The 23202-nt window shown below is 33.4% G+C and overlaps 1 protein-coding gene and 1 long non-coding RNA gene across 2 annotated transcripts in view; one reads left to right on the plus strand and one right to left on the minus strand.

The window, feature by feature from the left end:
• The first annotated feature begins 1016 nt into the window (after positions 1 to 1016).
• Positions 1017 to 17580, plus strand: LOC126736001 (uncharacterized). The gene is made up of 3 exons (XR_007660584.1): positions 1017 to 1440; positions 16833 to 17066; positions 17290 to 17580. It is a non-coding gene; the product is annotated as an uncharacterized LOC126736001 (long non-coding RNA).
• The window catches only part of LOC126735689 (protein rhomboid), a 170574-nt gene continuing 153200 nt past the window's right edge, over positions 5829 to 23202 (minus strand). Inside the window, exons 7-9 of the mRNA XM_050439755.1 lie at positions 20673 to 20815; positions 15959 to 16227; positions 5829 to 14374 (exon numbers count right to left, since the gene is read on the minus strand). Of these exons, the coding sequence (XP_050295712.1) occupies positions 14076 to 14374; positions 15959 to 16227; positions 20673 to 20815 (711 nt within the window). The 3' untranslated portion in view covers positions 5829 to 14075. The remainder of the gene's footprint in view (positions 14375 to 15958; positions 16228 to 20672; positions 20816 to 23202) is intronic.

Genomic DNA, 23202 nt, shown 5'->3' on the forward strand with positions numbered 1-23202 from the left:
TTCAAAATCCAGAACACCAACGTTTTTATAAACAGCCACTTGAAGATAATGGTTTAGAACAAAAAAAGAAGTAAAATGTATTTTATGAATATTTCTATACTCAAAATCAGTCAGGCTTTTTCCTAATTTTACTTGTTTAAACATTTTTATTTTGTAGTAAGAAGTTTAGTTTGCAAATTTTTGTTAAGTAGGTCCTTCGTTTCAGTTTTAATGCATAATATTTAATAAAGCTTTACTTAAAAAAGTTGTCTGACTTTTATTTAGTTTTTCTCTATTATCTCAAAACCTTTTTTTTTGGCACTTAAGCCCTTTCTAATTTCCGCTCTTCAATATGTGATCTGCAAAGTTATTTTAAACTTAATATGATTCAGTTGTGAAGATGCACACAGACTTAAGTCAATTGTACTCTGAAATGTAAACAAATGTGCTTATTTTGGGAAATAAAACTTTTTGTATTCTAATCATTTTTTTTTCGTTTCATTTTTTTCAAAGTAACTACTAAACAATTGTTATTATAATTTTTGTTTTAGAATGTCAGGTATGAATATCTGACATTGTGATAACAAATAAGTTAAAAACAAGTGAGTAAAGCAGTATCGAATTCGATTCATATTTGTGCGATGAAACTTAGAAACGTTAGTCGTCTGACAATTTGTTGTTCGCCGTTTGTAAAATCCCGTACTTGAACTGAAACGCACAAAATTGAAATTTTAGTGATTTAGGGAGAACTATCTTGATTTACCACTCGTATCGCAAAGTACCGTAGGCAATACTAAAAAAGAGGACCGGGATAATGGGCTTTTAAGACAAAGAAAAAATCACAGTCGGAGTGAGCTCAGTAAAGAGGTCAAAGTTAATGTTCTAGTCTTTCTCGAAGAAAATCTCCACGTCCCCATTAAGTAGATAGCTAGCGAACTCGAAATTAGCCAGTCTTCATTGGCAACAATAACTCTCGAAAGCCCTCGCTTTGCTATAAAAAACAATTCTCCAGGAACTCATCCCAATAAAATCCCATGATCATTTCATTAATTTCATGATCCTAATAAAAGACTCCAGTTTTGCGAATAAATGATGGATCTACTTGACAGGAATTTTCTACAAATAAAAAACTTTTCTAATACGTTACGTTTATATATCTAGAAAAAGTCAATGTTTGCACAGGGATTGATGGTGATTGTGTTATAGGACCGATTTTCTTCCATGAAAGTCCTAATGGAGCAAGATATTTAGAATTCTTGCAGGTGAATCTAGTTGCGAATTTAATTATTTTGTTCCTTTGCCCTATAAACGTGCGCCTTCTAATTTCGCAAGACCTGTCCAGGAGTGCCTAGATGATATATTTCCAGATAGATGGATTGGTAGAAAAAGATCCTTTGAATGGCCACAGGTTTCCGGATTTAATACCTTTGGACTTTTGAGATTACTGGAAGACTAAAGTTGGTAAGGCCAAACCGGCAAATATTGAGTATTTTAAAGAATGCCTGCTAATTTCCGCCAAAGTAATTAGAAATGCTCAAAACAAGTTTCAGTTCCGTTTAGAGTATTGTTAGTTAAGCAATATGAACAACATTTTAAACACTTATGAAAGCAAGTTTATTGAATTGAATTCATTTTTCGAATTAGATAATGTTTGTAAGATATGTAACAAGGAGTAAAAAAGTGAAACTTGGCACGCGTGTGTAACTTGTCAAACCCTTTAATAATAGTCATGAAGAAATAGGTTTGCCATTTAAAAAATAATCTATCGCGTTATATCTCATATTTGAGACACCCAGTATAATTTTTTTTACAATAATATAAAGGCAGTTTAAAAAAATCGACGTATCCGAGAATATTTCCGAAAAAAAAGAACACATTTGATTTAGCGAATTTATTTCAAGTTAGAGACTCGCACTGTGTATGACTGCTTAATTAGAATAACATTCATTTGATAAATTTTGCCAGACTTAAATATTTAGAGTTTACTATATTTTGTGCATCAAATCTTAAATGGTAGAATTTACTGCAACTTATAATCTTCAGTCATTACTTTCTCCTACTTTTATAGGATAAAAAGTAACTTCGTATTCCTATGTACTAAATTAACAAAAGACGGTTTTCGAAAGATCCTTTTTCATGTCCTTTAGGCGTAATTCACACAGAACGGGCGTTTGGGGGTGGCGTGGTAGACGCATGTGCCACTTGCATTTTTGTTTATGGGGCAATACAGATAGAAATGGCGTGGCACAGGCGTGCTAAGACACGCCACCACCAGATCACTTGTGGCCTACACTAGTGGTAAATGCCATATACCAAACAGCGGTTGATATTGCTTCTTTTCGTCTATTTGGTAAAATGCGGGATGATTATTTATTTAAAATCGAGTTCTGTGAAGACGTGCAACAATATGCAGTTCTATAGGACTATAGAAGGTCGGATTGCTGCAATAGAAGTGCACAAGATCAAGCATAGGAAAAAATATCAAATAAATTAAGTGAAAATGGTAAGTATGTACGTGTTTATGAACAAAAGATGTTTAAACTCGTGTTTACATTACAAATTGTACTTTTGTTTCACTAACCGAGTGTAAATACCGCTGGAAAAACATACGAGGAAGCTACTCAAAATATGAAGCCAAATTAAAAACAAAATCAGGACAAGGTACAAAACGAGTCAAAGAATATTATTTGGCCCCACATCTCTCCTTTTTGGATCCTTTCTTGAAGAGCCAAGGCAACGTAGATCAAGAGTCTGCCGACGCATCATCGAACCACCACGCAGCTGAAACGGGGTCACAATCTAATGAGTCTAAAGACAACTCCAATGCTGATGTACTCTCACCTTATAACATTCTATCCAGTCTCGGTCCCGGTCACCTGTACCATCTTCCAGTACGTCTATCGATGATCAACCGATAGTAATGAGAGCACCTAAAACACTACTACAGAAAGAAGATGATTTTAGAAAAAAAAGAAGTTGGCAGCTTCAACCGCTATTAATGAGGTCAACCAGCAAGCTTACCAGTACTTTGCAACAATTGCTGGATATCCAAAACAGCACGAAAACGATTGCCACAATCGATTCTCCTGACCCAGACCTGGCGTTTTTAAGTCCATGAATTCTGTTCAGAAGCGGCGTTTCAAAATTGGAATTTTGAATTTAGCCAAGCAAATACTATCCTCAACCGTTCCTGAAGCCTCTACTATCCCAATGGACAGTTCTCAATCTTGGATTGAAGATTCGGTAAATAGAAATCTAGATTCAGTACCGCACAGGAACACGGATGAATTTCATTTGAGTAAATTTATACATTAAAATAATTAATATTAGGGTAATATTATCGTTATTTTTTTTGTTTTAGATTAAACAGAAATAAATTCACTTAAATATATTTTCTTCAACTTACCTCAGCGTTATTAACAACCTTTCCTCTAGACTGACAAGTTCTCTCCAATTTGTAGTTTTCTTCTCAATATTAACCCTTACTAAAGTTAGTATTTTATAAAAACATTGAACAGACATTCGATAGAAACTTTGAAAACATTCAGGGTACATATTGAGCTCCCGCATAACATTAAACGAACAACCAGTTTTTTCTTTATCTAACCACAAGGGATGTATTCAGTAAATCCTTTGCCTTTGAATGTTAGCCAAATTTACAAGGTTCAATATATATTGATCATCTTCGTCATTCGAAAGCATTGTACTTTACTACACAGTCATGTACATAACTAGTGATGTAAATGAAGGAACGTTCGCTTCGTGCTATGGCGAATATTCGCGCACGTTCGCTCCCTATAAATCGTTGGATTCGTGCGCGCAAGATAGATCGTTCTCTCGTGCGCGAACGTTCGCCAGAGAAGTTTCAGCACGATTCCGTATTCGGCCCTCTTTATTTACAAAAACTACTTTCGGCGTCGGCAACAGCAAACAAATTGTTTTAAGGCAGTAACTTTAAAACTTTTTACTCGGTGGGGATCTATCTTAAAGTGTATGGAAAGCCTATGGAGCACCAGACAAATATTAAAAATGCTAGCCATTTCGGAAGACATCAGTGACAAATTAAGCACAGCAGTGAAAAAAAATTGTCTCGATGATGACATATATTGGATCAAGGTTGAGAAGGTAATGAGAGCTTTGTCACCTATTGTTAAATGTATAACAAGGCTGGAAGGAGATTGAGACCTGCAATTGTCTGATGTCACAGAAGCCTATGAATTCCATGATGTGTTTCTAAAAGAGGTACCTGGGCTACCAGTCACAAAAAAGAGGGAGAAACGCTAATCAAAAACCTAAGTGATCGAAAGAGCTAAGTCGTTTGCGGAGTACATTTAGCTGCTAATATTTTAAACCCGAAATATCAAGGAATACATTTGTCACCTGAGGAATACTCCGATGGTAAGACATTTGCAGCTACTAACACGGTATCTAATGTAATAATATGATGTATTTTTATTTTAGGGATACAATTTATTAATACACTGGCTGCCACTAATGAAAATTTTCGTGTTCAAGAAAGTGTTGAATTAGCTCAATACATAGCACATACCGAAACATTTGCGAAGCCCTATTTATGGAGCATTGTTGGCAAAATAGATCCTGTAACGTGGTGGCAGGGTTATTGCTCGAAAACAGCTATCAAGGATTTAGCAGTAAGCATTTTGACGCTTCCGCCTTCGTCAGCCGCGACTGAGCGAACATTTAGTAGGTATTCGTTAGTCCATACTAAACGTCGAAATCGTTTGACGGTGAAGAGAGCGAGAATGCTAACCTATATTGCCTGTAACCTTAATCTGATGGCCAAAGAGTCCCAAAGACAAGGTGAATCAACGTCAATGGAGGTAAACCAACCTCAATCCTTGGATCCTTCCACGTCTACACAGACAGCTCCTCCCCTGGGTGAGCAGGTCCATGATTGATTATTAACATTAAAATCTGAGAATTCAGAGACTGATGAGTCCGATGACGAAGAGAGCGGGGCCTACAGTGTTCACGATTCCGATAGTAGGATTGGGCCAGAAAGTTTCGATGGGCTTGACTACTCTTGATCTTGATCCACAATTAGAGTACCTGAGTTAGGTTAAAACTGTATTTTTGGTTTATTGCAGATTGCAGTTTATTTTTTTATATAAAGCTTTTTTTCGAGTTACTTTTTACTTCTTACATCATAAAACGTTTCTCATGTTGTTTTCATGTTACTTTACCTACTTTGTATTTGTAATTGTATTAGTAATATCAAACCTGATCGGTAACATAAGTTCTTGTATATTCTTTAAAAACCCCTTTAGATATAATATTTGGTTATTTATGATGAATATTCTTATTCTATCCGGATTTATGAATATTATGATATTAAGTTTAGAACAATAATTCAGTGTCGGTATTTTACAAAGCATTAGGAGAATATTGAGCATTTTTCTAGGCATTTTGAGAAAGAATCAAAAAAAAAGTTTGTGAATACTTTACCACATCCCAAACATAAATTTTCAGGTTTTTTTCATTTATGATTGTTTATTCTCCTTTATGCTCGTTCGTGCTCAGGGAACATTCTTTTAAATTACGTGTTCGAGAATTTTAAATCACTATACGTAACAAATAAATGACAATAATCACATTGAATCCCTTTCTATGTGAATTGTGCGCGCCACGTCCGCTCCATTCCAGCTCCATGCCAGTCCCACGCCACCGCCATACGCCCGTTCTGTGTGAATTGCGCCTTAGGCAATATAAATTGTAACGTGTATTAGTTAGTTATTAATTATATTGATAATTATTATCAATTATATTGAAATAAATAATTGTTTGCTATAATAATTCACTAAACTAAAAAAAGAAACAACATATTTTTTAATAAACATAATTTATTTATTAGCAAAACGTTGCTACAAATGAAAAAACCTTAATAATAAAAGATAAATCAACTAAATGAACTATTTTACGTAGGGTTAAACCACCTCGCCTGAATAATAAATGCAAAAAATTCATTTGACATATTTAAGCTTCACAATATAACAAAAAAAATGGACTGAGTATTCTATTAAACAATTTCTATATTGATATAGAATTTGTTATATTCTAAAGCTTTTTAGTAATATTAGTGACTCGGTATTTACATTATTCGAGTAATTTTTTTTACAATAATAGTTTAACTAGATGAATCTTTGGTAGGCTTTACGTTATCATCTAGTGGCATGACTAGTTTGTTAATATCACTGTGAGATTAAATGCCCTTCGCTGGAAGCAAAGTTCATAAACTTACATTATTTTTACAACAGGTTTTTAAAAGAAAAGTAACAAATACTCAAGACAAACCCTTATTGTCCTACAATTATTCTAAAGAGGTAATTTTTAATGTCTTTGTCTATTATTGGATTTGATTAATTTGAAAACATGACTGTTATAGGAATTTGCCTAATTTAAATGCAAATATTGTATACATTGGTAACTTGTAAGCGGTAAAACTTGAAAGCTCTTGACAAAAAGGAAAAACCCTGTGTGTGTCCTTAGAAAAATAACCTAAGTGCACAACTGTTAAACATACAAATAAATCCTTCAGTCTTTGGTACCAAATCTTAATGTTATGAAATAAATAAAACTTAACATGAATTCTTAGAAATACATATATCACTTAATATTGTTACTGGATGATTGTTAAACTTAATTAACTTACACACAAGATTTATCAAAAAGAGGTAGCATGTGCATCTTAATACAAATTTTGATCAAAACCCAAATTTTGCTAAGTCTTGTCTGTATCTTACAAGTTTTTGTGGAGCTTTAGGATGGCAGTAGAAAATTATATTTGATTTAATTGTATTCATACAATTTTTAAAATATTTTCGTTTAACTGAACATCCCATAATCTCTATAATTGCGATTTGATATTTAGGCTTTTTTACAAGATTAAATTTATGATTAATTTTACAGGTTTTTGCTGAAATAAAATCCACAATCAAGAGAAAGAATTCCGATAAAAGCGGGTCATATTGTTTTTCACTGAATCTTATCTCACCAATAAAACGATTTTATTATGGGACAAAATTTTAACGGCAATAATAAAAATTCTTGCAGAGATCGAATACGATTATCAAAGATGAATTATAAAATAAAACTTTAGGCGACTCAATCTGAAATTAGTCATAAATTTTACTTGTGTGGTACCTAAATAACAAAACTGTGATGTACTAAAAAATTGACTACAAAAAAATGCTTTTCAATAGGATAAGAAAGGAAAACAAAACTAGAATTTCCTTAATCATCAACTTAAATCTAAGTGCTATAAAAATCAGTACAAAAGTAAAGCTTACCTATTTACAAGAGGCATATGCTTAATTAACGCATATGCAAAAGCGCTTTACAAAAATATAAGGCAGTATTTATTCAGTCTGATGATTGGAAATGCGGATTTATTGAGGATTGAAAAACTCTTTTGTACACTCTGCCGCATTTTCCCATTACTTGTGATATTCACGCACTGGGTCAATTTCTCTTCAAATCATTAATCTTATTTCATGATGCCAACGAGAATAATAAGTTCCTTTATTTTGTTTTTGAAGGGTGACAGTGAAACGAACCACTTTTAAAGCCCTTTATAGATTACAAAATATGTAAAACTACTAAAAACTTGTAATTATACATGTTTTTACGTAGAATTCATTAGAAAAAAGTTGAAGTCATTTTCTAAATGGAAAAGGTTCTTTTTATAAATGGAAACCCCTTTTTGTATAGGGTCAATTGGGGTAAATGTAAACTGGGGTAATTGTAGACACATCTAAAATAAGAAACACAACAACATTTAGATTTCAAATTTGGCGCGAAACTCACTATTCGAGTCGTGCCGACGTCGGGCGAACTCGGTTTCCCTCGAAATGTTACTCCTGTTTGTGCTCTTCTTGCATTAGTTGGCTGATGCAATTTGATGTGTTTGGTGGTTTTATGTTGAATTTCGGCACTGAAGTTTTCGAATGCAAATCATCGAGGTAAGTTAGATATTTCATTTGGACACTGTTTGTTATACTATTGTGTCTATTTTACGCCTAAATGTCTGTCGAGAAATTTTATAATCACTAAAATAATTCAGTGTTTACATTTCCCCCTAATAAATTTGTCTTTAAATTTGTTCTATAATAAAATTAGTGTATGGCCGATAATTTATGTAAAATGTGTAATTTCTTTGTCTTGTTGCAGTGTAAAGATGCCTCGTACTTATGTAAGAAAAAAAGAAGCACCTTCTTATACAACTGAAGATGTTGCGAATGCCGCTGCAGATGTCCAAAATAAAAATAAAACGTATCGTCAAGCAGAAATACCATATTCCCAGATCAGTTATTTACCACAGGATAGGAGGAAGAAAGACTCCATTAAATGTGACAAAGGGTGGACGTTCCCAAGTTTTATCCTCAGATAACAAAAATGAAACCCGCTCATCGTATTCAAGGGAGCTGGAGTTCAGGCTCGTTGGACTTCCAATAGCGCCTATCCAGGAACTTTATATGCGGCCTCCACTAATGGATGGATGGATGGATGGAGGAGCCGCAATTTTTCCAGTGGTTTACGACAGGGTTTATACCTCACATTAAAGATTTAAGAACTTCCCAAAAACCTTCTAGATCAAGCAGCTCTACTGTTGTATGATGGTCACAGCAGTCATATGAGCGTCAGAATTATTGAAGAGGCAATGCACAACAATATTATTTTGATAAAGTTTCCAAGCCATCTTACGGATAAGCTTCAGCCTTTGGACAAGTGTGTCTTCGGACCCTTAAAGGTGAACTGGAGTAAACAATTGGTGAAGTTTGGTAAGGAACAAATGGGACGAGGGTGTGGACGGTTAACTAAGGAAAAATTTACCGAATTACTTGGCAAGAGTCTATGGTTTCTAGCAATATTATATCTGGATTTAAAAATACTGGCGTATACCCAGTTGATCGAAACAAATTCCCACAAAATAAGTTTACACAAGAAGACTTGGCCAAATACGAAGCTGCCCTCAAAGCTTTGAAATCTGTAACATCTGATGCTATTATTATCCAACCAGTATCCTCTAAATCAACTGTTGTTGCAATTTCTGAACCAAACCCACTTCTACCCACGGTCGACGATCAAATGCCTTCAACTTCATCATGTTGTAGTCAACATCATTCAGTGTCATTAGCTGAAAGCCGACAGCAGCCTTCTACATCGTCAACTGACTACCAAAAATTATTAGTGGCATCTACCCATAGTCCACAACCATCGACGTCATCGTCTATCAGTAAATCAACAGAAATTACCAACATTTTCTTGCCACTCAGCCGCCGTGAAGATATTGTTGAAGAGAAAAAACAAGTCATACCGAGATTAAAGCAACAAAGATATGGAGAGGTATTAACAACGAATCAAGTCTTGGAAAGACTAAGAGAAGCAGAAGAGACGAAGAAAAATAAAGGCATACAGAACACGCCTTGTGCATTTTGAATAGATTAAAATAAATTAGAGCATTCTTCGATAAGCGAGGCCTCGGGCCAAAACGTATTAAAAACGCCTTGTACGCATTTTCAGAATTTTTGATTTAAATTGAGACACGTAACAGCAAAAATAATTCAAAAATATGGATTTTTTGTTCAATCAAACATTGAGAAAATATTCTGATTGTTGTTTTATAGAAATATTTATGTTATTTTCTGAAATTTTCAACTTTTAGATAAGTGGACACTTGATAAGACATTTTTGGACACTAGACATACCGATTTTTTTCTCCTGGAAAATGACCTACTTTTTTCAACTAAGCCATTACAGTGAGTAGTTTTTACTGGGCTTTTCACTTTTAAGGGCATAAATTACAACCAAATGAGGGCACGGTGTACAGGGTGTCCCATTTTGGGTACTTTTGCGGGATATCTCCGTTATTTTAGAGAGTTGCGGTTTTCGCGCCATTTTGCTACTTTTCCGTGAAACAAAAATTTGCATAGCCCTTATAGCTTTTAAGATACAGGGCATTTTTGAAAATTTTGCATTTTCGGACCCCCATCGTATCTCCGTTATCTTTAAAGTTTTTGTAAAAGTATAAACTTATTCTTATAGATTTTTTTCCGTAGAATTCAGTGATGTAGATATATATATATTTTTGATTATTATTTTTTGAGTTATAACCCAAACTTTTGTTTTTTTAATGGAACACCCTGTATATTTATAGTTCATAATATTAGCCTTTTTTTACCTTTTTAAAAATATATAACAGTATCGACTTATTATCAAAAGTACGCAAACAAATAATTTTCTAAATTTAAATGATCAAATTCATAATTTAATGGGAGACCATCACTATTTATTACAAGAAAGAAAAAAATTACAAATAAATAAATAAATGTCAACTATCTTCGGGTTTTGATTGACTTTTTTTGTTTTTGATTGATTATGATCCATATGCTTGCTACTTGATATGCTATATCCTTATGCTCTAAAACCCATTTATTTTCGTTATTTGTGAATTTTGCCAAAAAAATGGCAGCATTTAAAAATTTTTTTAAATATGATATGCTTGTATGTTTTATACAAAGCAATTAAAATGCTGAAGAAGCTTCAGAACTATATGAAGACTTGAAATAAACATTGTGCTAAGTGCCAAAAAATCAGTTTTCCATTTTATACTTGTAAAATGTTCTAGGTGCCATAACCAACAACATATAAAAAGCGCTAAGTGCCATGACTATTAAATTGTACTTTAAAAAATCCCAACAGAGTGCGTCGTTGTCAAACGCCGAAACAAGTGCCAATAAATATAATCTTGTTTTCTGTGCTGCAGGCGGCAGTTTCTACGCTGTTTTGGTGGAGTGTTTGTTATTTTTTTTCCGTTCTCGTTCTGTATAGTTTCACGATAATACAAGAATGAATACTAATACTGATACTACTACTAGACAGGGCAGTAAGCAAAAGCAACGACAAAAAAAAAGAAGTGCTGGAGAAGAGTCGAGCATTGATTTTAACAGTGACATTTTGACAGTGATTTTGCAATTTTATTTACTTTGTTTTAGATATTGTGCAAATGCAAGTTAAACTGTCAAAAGATATCGCATGAACAAAAATTAAAGCTTTTTCATGAATTTTACGGTCTAAATGACAACGTACATTTTCCAACGTACATTTTCCTTTACCTTGCCCAATGGAGAGGGCAACATTTTACAGGTGTGTAGGAGGACCTTTTGCGCGATGTTTGGATTAACTCCGAGACAGATTGAAACCTTGGCGCTAAGTTGAAAAAAAGGGGAGATTCAGTTTACAAGGAAAGGAGAGGTAATAAACAGCTGTATCGGAAGTTCACGCGGGAAGATAAAGCACTGGTTATTGGTCATATAAACGAATTTCCCAGAGACTTAGGACATTACAACCGTTCAAAAAGCGAGAAGCAGTATCTGAGCTCCGATCTTAATATAAATAGACTTTACTCTGCGTTTAAGGTTGCTCATCCTGATTCAACAGTGAGTTATCGTTTTTATTTTGAAATTTTCAAAAAGAATTTTCCCAAGTTAAGTTTTCGCAAGCCTAGAACTGATACCCGTGCTACCTGTGATTTACTACATATGCAAACAAAAGATCCCACAAAGGCAGATGCTAAAATTAAATTAGAACTCCACCACAGGAAAGCTGAAGCAGCTGTAGAAGCAATGAGAAAAGACCGTCAAAACTGCCAGCAACCCACCAGTGACAGCATGACAGTCTCAATGGACTTAGAGCAGGTCTTATTATTGCCAACTTTATCTCATAGTCAGTTGTATTACATGCGACAGCTCTGCAACTACAACCTTTGTGTTCACCTAGGGGACAATAACACTGGCTTCATGTTTTTGTGGCACGAAGGTATAACAGGACGTGGAGGGAACGAAATTGCGTCGTGTGTACTGAAAGCTTTCACTAATAAACCCACACAGAAGCGGAAGTTAACAATCTGGAGTGACAACTGCGCTGGACAAAATAAAAACAAAATGTTATTGTTTTTATGGATTTATTTAGTTGCCAAGGGGCATTTCGATGAGATCAATCATAAGTATCTAGTGTCGGGTCATTCATTTATGAGCTGCGACAGGGATTTCGCTCAAATTGAAAAGCGAAAAAGGCAAGAAAAATGTGAGGTACCTATGGATTTAGTGAAAATGATGATAGCAGCAGTGAAAAAAACCCATTTCTGGTTACAATAATGAACCGTGAGGACTTTTTCGATTTTAAAGTTGCTTCTGAAAGTCCAATCAATACATCTAAGCTTCAAATTTCTAAAGCTCAACAGATTTGTATTAGCCGAGAAAATCCAGGATTTGTCAGAATCCGAGAAACTCTGAACGAAATAGACTCATGCAAAGCAACGAAGGTTTTGAAGAAAAATGTTACAATTGAAGCTATCGCAGAAATGACTCTGCCAAACCTAACCTGCCAGAGTAGAATTTCTGAAGAGAAAAAACAAAATCTGCTGGCAATGATTCCTTATTTGAAGGAAGAAAACAGACAATTTTATGAGGTTCTATCGAATCCTAACATTAATTCGAAGCTACATTTTTTGTGTTTTTTCGTTATTTGCTTACCACAAAATTTATATTTTTGTAATGGCACTTAGCACATTCTATGAACTTGTAATTTGTCATTTTTTTTCAGACATTTTTTACAAAAGTTTGTCGAAAATATTATGTACACAGAAAAATACTTACTTAAATAAACCTATGTTTAATTTTCAAAGAGTTTTTTCTTATACATTGATTATAGTATAAAAAACATTCTTTATCTCGAAATAATAATTGTGGCACTTAGCACATTATTTATTTCAAGTCTTCATATTTCCATAGGTAAGTTAGAAGCCGTTATATGACTACCTACCAATTTCTAATGTTGGAGTTTCATGCTTGTTAGATATGCAGAGAGAAGGCAACCGTTTTTTTGGTATATTTGCTCTTTAAAGACAAATTACATGAGCACTGATCTTTTGTTCAGCCGCGTCCTAAAGAATACAATAAAGAAAATAGGAGTTGGAATGTCTTGTTTTATTTTGGGAAAACAAATAGTATACCGAATTTTAGCACGTAGGTATCTAGAGATACTTGAGGAAGTTATTCCAGAACTTTTTGAAAATAATTTTGCTCAAAGATGAATAGGTACCAACGGACCTGTTAGATGGCCTTCACGTTCCGCCGATTTTTTTATAGGGATATATACAAGATCAAGTGTATAGAAGACAATGCAATAATCTAATAGAACTTCAAGACGCAATTCATTTAGAATTTCAAAATCTGAGAAAGAGACAAATTATTATTTTGAATGCTATTCAAAGGGTTACAAAGATGTGCCAATTTTATATCAGAGAAGATGGTGGTCATTTTGAACATCTCTTGTAAAAGTGTTGTTTTGTTATATCGATGTTTTCTTATAGTGTTTATTAAATTTATATATTCGTTTTTTATGTTCTTTTATTACAAAAAAAAATAGGAATGATACAATTCCCCATTCATCGTTATTAATTTGTAACTTTTTATTTGCCTGTTATTGTTATTCACGACCTATTATTAAATTATGCATTTAATTTAGAAAATTGTTAGTTATTCTCGTATTTTTGAAAAAAAGTCCATACTGTTATATATTTTTAAAAAGGTATAAAAAAGGCCAATTTTATGAACTATAAATATATAGGGTGTTCCGTTTAATAAAACATAAGTTTTGGTTATAGTTCAAAAACTATTAATAAAAAGAAATAGATCTACACCACTAGATTCTACGAGATACGAGGGGGATCCCAAAATGCAAAAATTTCAAAAAACGCCCTGTACCTTAAAAAATAAAAGGGCTATAAAAATTTTGTTAACAGCATCTTTAGTTTTACGAAAAAATAGCACAGTGTCGCGAAAACCGCAACTCTCTATCTCTAAAAATAACGGACAAAAGTACCCAAAATAGGACACCCTGTACAAAACATGAAAATTTGATCCTGAGCCAGCAAGATTTCAAATTAATGAATTTTTTTTAGAAATTGAAACCGTCAAAAGACCATGCTTCCTGGCTCTTAAGTATTTCGAACCCCTGGTCAAAATCACTTCGAATCATCAGACCTATTAACAACCACCCAACTTTGACTCTTCTGTTTACACTCCAAACCTATTATAAATGTGTTGACTATTAACCCCGTCTCCTAAACTCTCAATTTGTTCTACGGTCGGATTCATGACGTTGAACAAAACGGCGAATATAGTGCAGGCTGCATAGACTCCTAACGCCACCCACCAGAGGAGTTGCTCGTGTAACTTTTGTTCAAAATTCTTGAGGACCAGCAGGCCGATAGTGAGTCCCGCGAGGGCTCCAGTAAGGTGAGCCACATAAGACACCGGAGGCCCTACTTCGTCGGCGTATCGTGAGTAAATTGCGTAGCCTACGTCACAGGATGCTAGAAAACATAAAATGAATCAGTGAATTTTGTACGGATTGCTGTTTGTACTAGACATTTGCATTATCAAAACCTAAGTGACAAAAACACTACCGCTCAAAAGTATTTGCCCACATATGACTGTTTTAAAGTTATAACTAAAAATAATAAACCCATCCGTTATTCTTATGAAACGGTTTATTTATAACAAAATGAATAAAACAATACATTTTTCAATTAATTAAATTTAAGAAAATCAAATTTTGGATTCATCTACATGTCCGCCTCGATTTTTAATAACAGCTTCACAGAGTTTCGGTAGTCTTCTAATTAATTTGTTTAAAGTTTCCTGAGGTATCTTGTGCCACTCTTCTTGGATGATCCTCCACAAGTCTTCTTTTGATGTGGGGCATGATTTTCGCACTTGCCTATCCAGTTCATCCCACAGTAATTCGATAGGATTGAGGTCCGGTGATTGTGGGGGCCATACCATAACTTTCAGAAGATGTTGCCTTTGTAATTGACCTAAATATTGCTTGCACAATTTCGACGTGTGCTTGGGGTCATTGTCATGTTGAAAGATGAAGTTTTCCCCAATTATTCGAGTACCAGAAGGAAGTACATTGCCACTTAAAATTGTTTTGTAACCCTCTTTTCGAAGAATTCCCTCTATTCTAATTAGATCGCCTACCGCAGATCCTCCGAAACAACCCCACACCATCACCGAACCACCATCCTGTTTACTGAGGCCACCGTACAACGGCGAACAAAAACTCGCCTCTTCGTTCCAAAAACCTCGAATTTCGACTCGTCACTCCAGAGAACTTTCTTCCAGTCATCAATGGTCTATTCTTTGTGTGATTGGGCCCACTCAAGTCTTTTCTTCTTATTAACATCCTTCAGTAGCGGTCTTGATACAGCTAAACGTCCTTTAAGACCAGCATTATAAAGTCGCCGTTTTACTGTCGAAACACAGACCGCTCCTTGTTGATGTTTGCTGTGATTTCAGGGGCGGTAAGGGGTCTATTGCGTTTGCTTGTAATTATAATATTTAAATCCTCCTTTGAACTTGTTGCCTTTGGCCTTCCCGATCGAGGTTTGTTGCTAATAGTACCTTCTCTAGTGAATTTCCTAACATTATAATCGACAGTCCGCCTTGGAATTCCCAAATCCGTCGAAATTTGACGGTTAGTCTTTCCACCCTTATGAAGTCCAATGAGAATACCTTTTGTTTCTACCGATAACTCTTTTGTTTTAGCCATTTTAAAGAATGTTGAAAAACCAGCAAAGAAACGGTGACAATCGTCAATAAGTAAGCGAAATTATTTATCAATGTTACACAAAATCAATTCTTGAAGACTAAACACTTTTAAATGTCTCAAATTTCGTGTTTTTCAACGAACCATAGTTAATAGGTATGCTGTTTAAGCATATATGCAATTTACAAAAGAGACACAATCTAAATATAGGTATAAAGATAAGATTTTTGTATCTAATTTAAAATATTAAAAAGAATACATGATGGGCAAATACTTTTGAGCGGTAGTGTATATCATGCGTGAAATATGTCTATAGGATATCCTGAAGAATCAGTTTATAACTCACCTATAGCAAATATCCCAAATAATCGCAAAATCCCACACTGCATATTGTTATAATTCAATAATACGTTCGCTAAATGGGCGGCTAGTAGGGCATATACTCCACCGCTGGCCCCAACTAGATACACATCCGTATCAAAGACGGAAGTCCCTAGAGAACCGGCGATCACCCCTGCGACGTAGATTAGGGCCACCCTGCCCGATCCGTGAACCATTTCCAAGGGTAGGCCCACTAACAGCTGCACCACCAGGTTGAAACCGAGGTGAAGCCACCTGCAATAATAAATATTTGATTTAGAAAATGATTTTTATTCGTTTTATTATACTGAATTTATATAATGTGGTGTGAAATCTGCTTGATATATTGGATAGTAGACTCTAACTTTAGATACTTTACAAGAAATTCTTTTAATTACATTAATAGATTTTGGTCTTTGACTATTTCTCCCGTAGATTAGATTTGATATGTAAATGAAACCAGAAACCAAGAAAGTAGACATTTAAGTTCCAAAGAGCTGATTAAACCGAAAGACTAGTTTCGTGAAAAGGAAACCTAATACTCATTAACTTGAAGATGATTTAGTAATAAATCAAAATTTCACACACCTAAATCTTGTTGAGTCTAAAGGTGCGTGTCTGACATTTATTTCATCATGGGTTTTCACAATATGGATAAAATTTCTTCACTCCCAAGTTTTCGCGAAAGTTTGAAATTTTTGGTTCATGAGACACGTTGTACTATATTCTGCTATTTTCACAGTGATTTGATTATTTGTGCGTATTTAGAAGCGATGGTTACAAAAAAAGATCGAAGAAGAGCTGCAGCTTATTATTATTTAATAGCTTCCCTAAAAAAAAAGATATCTCATAAATTTTAGGTGCGCGATTGGATTAAGCAAAGAGAAACACACAATTTAATGACTAGCTAATTGGAAAAGTTATAGAACTAGAGGATCAGGAGTGTTACAAAAATTTTCTCAGGATGTCGGCGGCCGATTTTCAGTATTTACTTAGCAAAAGAAAACCTGCGATAGCAAAACAGAATACATTCATGCGAAATTCAATTCCAGCAGCTAAGAGATTAGCACTGACTCTTCGGTTTCTAGCAATAGGTAAGTAGTTATTAGCCTTTTTTGGATTTCACAATGGGATGGCTTTAGAACCGTTCAAAGCAGCAGACCAATACAAATATTGATAAATGTTATCATTTTAATGACATTACTATGATATTTGGTTAATTGCTTTGAACCGTTCAAGAAACATCCCAATAAGAAACCCGAAAAAGGCCAATATTTTTAAAGAACTGATTTTATGATAAATATTTTTTTTTTGTAGGTGATAGCTACCACACACCTATGCATTTATTTCGTATACCTTTTTGTACAATATCAAGAACTGAAGAACTGAACAAAACCTGAAGTGTGCTCCGCAATTTATAATATTCTAAAAGAAGAATACCTACATGTAAATTCCATAAATTATATTTATTACAAAAGTTGTATTTTACATTTTAAATAATGCAGATCCGCTTTCCTCATAATACTTCACAAGACTAATGTCATTATCCTCATCATCGGCAATATCTTCTACCGGAGTATCATTAACTGCTTGTGCCAATCAAGGATTATTTACACAAATGGATTGAAACTGTGAAGGTTTATTATAAGTAGACAGCTGCAACTGTAAAGAAATATAGCTTGAAATGGCTGTATCTTCATTAATAGACATCTGCGATTGAGACAAATTATCATTATGTAGCCTGGACTCATAACTGTCATTCATATTTAAAATGATTCGCTGTATTTCTCGTTTTGCATGCCTCTGCAAATTAGAAGCTTTCAAATGCATTGCAAAACATTCATCCGCCACACAGTCACTCCACAGAAGAGTGGTTAAAGATTTCACAGCAATTTGAGGATAAATGGAAGTTTCCGAACTGCTTAGATGCCCTTGATGGTAAACATATACATATTAAAGCATCTCAACATAGTGGAAGTCTCTATTTTAATTACGAAGGCATGCATAGTATTGTTTCAATGGCATTGGGTGACGCATATTATAAATTTATATATATTAATGTTGGATTATGTAATTAAGCGTGGGTGGAATTTCTGATGGAGGAGTTTTCAAACGTGCTTCTTGGCAAGAAAACTAGATAACAATAGTTTGAATATTCCAAAGCCTAGGCCACTCCCAGGACGTGTTCAGGCTATTCCATTTGTTATCGTAGCAGATGATGCTTTTGCTATGAAACCATATGTTATGAAACCTTACGCGTTTCGAAATATGCATGGTGGTCTTTAATTATCGACTGTCTCGTGTACGTCGAATAATTGAGAATTGTTTTGGTTTAGCTTCAGCTAGATTCCGTGTTTTAAGAAAATCAATTGAATTGGACCCAGAAAAAGTTTCCACCATAGTGTCAGCAATATGCCTTTTGCACAATTTTTTAATAACCCGTTCTCAAAGACTTTACGCTCCTTATGGCAGTTTTGATATTGAAAATCACCAAAATAGCAATCATCATCCGGGTGAATGTTAATCGAAACCTTACAGGAAATCTTGATGCCAAGGAAGTACAAGAACAAATAACACAATATTTTCAAGAGCAAGTCTTATGGCAATATAAATATATATAAAATATTATATACTGAGTCAGCCGGAAATAATGTCTAAATTCATTTAAAATTCAGAGATTTGGGTTTTGGAAAAACAGAAAATAGATAAAAAATAAGTTGGGACCATTTGGGTTATTTTTTCAAATGGAAATACTGATTTTTTTTAATTCATTTTTGAATTCTACTTATTTCGACGGTCCGACCATTTTTCCAAAAATCAAATCACTAAATTATAAATGAATTTAGTTATTATTTCTGGGACTCACTGTATAAGTGCATTAGTCTTCGCCATTATTATCATCATAATTATCACCTGTAGACTGACCGCTTTTAGATTTTTACGATTCCTATTTATGCTCTGAAACTGGCTATGAATTTTACTGTTAACTTCTTGAGCTGATATTCCCATAGCATTTGAAATAGCATCAATTTCGGTTTTTATATTGCTCTAATGAGTAATCCCATAAATTCGAATGGGATTCGTATAATCCAATTAATTTTAATGTAAGTTCTCTTGACCAATTGACACTACACGCTTTCCTTTTCTTTTCATTTATTTTCATTAAGCAAACTCAAACTCACAAACACAGAATATCGGTTTTGTTTCAGAGACAATACTGAACCTCACGTATAGCAAGTGAGACAAATATTTCACAAATGAAACACGGCGTATATCACGTATACACGTTGAGACTTGTTCATGAAAAGAAAATTACACAAATAAGATGCTTTTAAAGCGCATATGAAATCAGTAATGAGAGATGATACTTGTTTTCTTTTTGAAAAAACAAATGTTTGGTTCAATTACATTTTTAATTCAAATTTTGGCAAATTTTTAACGAACTCTGGCTTTTTAAATAACGAATTGAAAATTACAGAGAAAATATATTTTTGCCGTAATTACAATTATTATTTCAAATTTAATACTAAAATATGAAGAAAAAAATTAAAAAACTAAAGAGGAAATAATTTTCTAGGGATATTAAATGAGTAAAAAATCTCTGGCATCTTGAAAAAAAAAACCTATAATTTAGGGAACATTTTTTTTCCATGCAATTGAGACCATTTATTATTTCTTCATAATACACAGTTGTTACATAAATAACTCTTTAAAGGCAGTTAAAATATAACAGAAAATCAAGACTTCTTGAGGAATTTTGATTGAGCTGAAAAAAAAAGCTTGACATTAATAATAATATGACATAAAATTAAGTTTTACAAATTTTACTTGAATAATGAATTTCTGGCTTAATGAAAAAATTAATAAAATTACAGGAAAATGCTTCTTCTGAATCTTCGTTATTAGTGCTTTAACAAATTTGCAATTAACCAGAGGACATAGATTTTTTCTTTTACCCCAATATTTGACGAAAAATCATTAGCAAAAGAATTACAATTTCTTGAAAAACGAATAGAAAATACATCATAAATACCTAGATTTTTGAGGAAAAAATAAATAAAAAAATAGAATAACACATTTTAACAATTGCTTTATGAACCTCAGGCATTTTTAATAGAATATTAAAAATTTACAAAAAAAAAGTCTCTAACTTTTTTAAAAATAAAAAGAAGAAGGTGAAGTAACTTCTCTATTTAAAAATTACTTTAACTGCCTGGACGAAACAAAAAAAAAATCCCAATTTCAAAAATCCGAAAAACATATCTACAAACCATTTGGCACAACTATTGTTGAAAAAAAAATTTCACAACGAAATGTATTTTTGTTCAACCGAACATAATTTAGTAAATAAAAGTTAGTTTCAAGCCAAACGGTGTGCCGCGGTGCTAAATAATTTAAGGTGATATATTTAAATTTCAGTTTAAAACAATCGGGCGGCGCCTCTTAAAAGCCCCATTTTAAAAATACAATGTCTATTACAAACCAATAAATCTGTAACTTTTAAAAGTTACCGCCAGTAGTAAACAAACCAAAATTTACTTTAACATAACAGTTTCTATAGTACGGCAACTTCTCAAAAAATGTTTGTTTTTACAAAAACAATATTTGCTTTTTTCGAAAGCACCGCTATATGCATTGATAAGTCTACTTCTAGGTTAGTTTTTATTGTTAAGCCACTTAAAATAATAATATTTACTCACCCAGCATGTAACAACATGTAGAACAAAAACCTCCATATTTCTATTCTTTTGTCTGGCCTGTAAATAAATATGGATTCCACAGGAACTGGACCTGCAGGATTTAGTTCTCCTTTGCTTACGGAGTAGTAAATGAAAAATCCCAACTGTAACAAAAGAAAAATTAGGTTGGAGTATATGTTAAAAATGCTGAAACCACTGTCTTACTTAGGTGCTTTTAGGGTATTGTTATGTAAAGAGGAGTGCTCCAATAAAACCTTTTTTCTAATAACATTCTTTACAGACAAGTGCCACTCGAGGATAAAAATAAAAAAAACTTGATATAAGAAAAAAGGAAAATTTTTATCGAAACAGAAATACAGATTTAGTGATTTCCGTCACAAAATAATTTATAAAAAAGTTGACACAATTGTTGTAGTTATTTATTTCTTTTAGTAGAATGGAATGAAATTTATTCCATCGAAAATAAGAAATTTTTCAAATGAGAGTGAGAGAAATAAGCAACAAGTCATTAATTAAATCTTCTGAAAGAAGTAAGATGCTAGCTACCTGGACAAAATAAAAAATTACTCCAACAAATGAAAAGAGCAACGACTCTAGCTGAAAGAAAAAAAATCCAACAGCCTCTAAGAAATCTGAAAAACTCTAGAAAAAATATTTTTCTGAAAGAACTAACAAAATCGCTTTAATATTCTGGAATAAATAAGGAACTGGCTACCTGGACAAAATGAGAAATTACTGAAACAGACGAAAAGAACAGAATAACGACTCTAGTTGAACGAAAAAATTCAGCCTGGAAGAAATTAGGTCAAAACACCTAAAAGAAGGACAAACCCAACAACGAATTACGGTGCTATTTTCTAGAGACTTAAGTTATTTTTTTATGTTTTTCACGCAGTTGAAATCACAAGAAAATTTCAATAAAAAATAAAATTATTATTTAGTATATAGATAGCTGTGTTTTACTAAAAAGTGTGAAAAATGCACAAAATGTTCGAGAAAAACCAAAAATTTAAAAAAATGGTTGTGTTGTCCAAAAAAATCCCAAGATTTTTGCTTAACTTTTAATAACCAAAGGAGGGAAAAAAAGTAAATTTTAAGTCCAAGTTTCATAAATGAGCGTCTATTAAAAGTTACGCGTTTCGCCGCATTAGGGCATTATCAGACCTAAATGAAATTATCAAAATTAAATGATACGGAACAGAACGAACGCTAATTAACAGAAAAGAAATATGAATATTTCGATAGGTATGTCTATATATATCTATGTCATAGACAGGGTGTCCCAAAAGTCGACGATCAAACTTAAAGGGGGAGAAGGGGGAGGTCATTTTGAATTAAAATAACTATATATGTTGTTATCCAATTGTTGACAGTTAAAAAGTTATTTAATATTTTGTACTTTTTATTAAAATTGAATGCTGGCAACAATAAAAAAGTTATGCAAAATAAACGGATGAATCTACTGATTTGTTTTTAGTCATGTTTAATTCTTAGGAGTGTCCTTTTAATTTTAAAATAGTTTCAAAAACTCTGTTCTCTTCTAGTCAAGAAAAATATGATCTTGAAACAAGTTTTGTTTTCAAAAAATATGAATATTTTTTTTTAATGGATGCTGATTCAATGAAATTAACCTTTAAAAAACTGACCCGGCCTTGAGACAATCTTGAGAAATTAATGTACAACTCGCCCATATCGAAATGGCCTTTGAGATGCGAGAAGAAAGAGTGAGAGAGTCAGTGTGCGATGAAGACAGAAAATGATAAACCAACGGCCTAAAATGGATTTTTTTGAGCCCAAATTTCACTGGCCATTTCGATATTTCCGAGCTGTAGTTTCATAACATAATAATTAAAGACTTGAATACAGATTTGTCTTACCCAATTTTTAATGGAAAATACTTTATTTGTACCATTGCCACATTTTTTCAAAAATACAAGAAATAGTAATATTTTTTTATTTAATTATTAAAAAGGTATTAACTACATTAAATGTTCAAAATGTCTGCCGCCTACCCTTACACATAATCTACATCGTCGAATAAAATTTCTTTTTACCCGTTGGAATCCCCGCTGGTTGTTATTGATCACTCTAATCGCTTCTTCTATTTTTTGATGCAATTCCTGTTCAATGCGACTTTCTGTAGCGTAAACTAATTCTTTAAAATAACCCCACAAAAAGAAGTCCAATGGGTTAAGGTCGGGGGACCGCGGTGGCCAGCGGATAGTCCCACCCCTTCCAATCCAACGATTTGGAAACTGTTGGTTGATATAAACTCTCACTCACATGGATGAAACTTGTATAGTGAAAATCGGAATCGTATATCGGCCATTTTGCTTGGCATAATTGACAGGGAGCTGACAGACAGTTGTTGACATTGACTGATAGAACATCATTTGTCATTGTCAAACCATTTGAGTTTGTTTTTCATTTCAATGAATGCCAGCGTGGGTTGAGTTTGCTATTTGTTTTAAGGATGTTATTTTAAATTCATGACTATTTTTCTAAAAAGTTCTCTTTCAATATTAGGAGT

The sequence above is a fragment of the Anthonomus grandis genome, chromosome 1 (genome assembly GCF_022605725.1).
Source record: "Anthonomus grandis grandis chromosome 1, icAntGran1.3, whole genome shotgun sequence".
NCBI classification, from domain to species: Eukaryota; Metazoa; Arthropoda; class Insecta; order Coleoptera; family Curculionidae; genus Anthonomus; species Anthonomus grandis.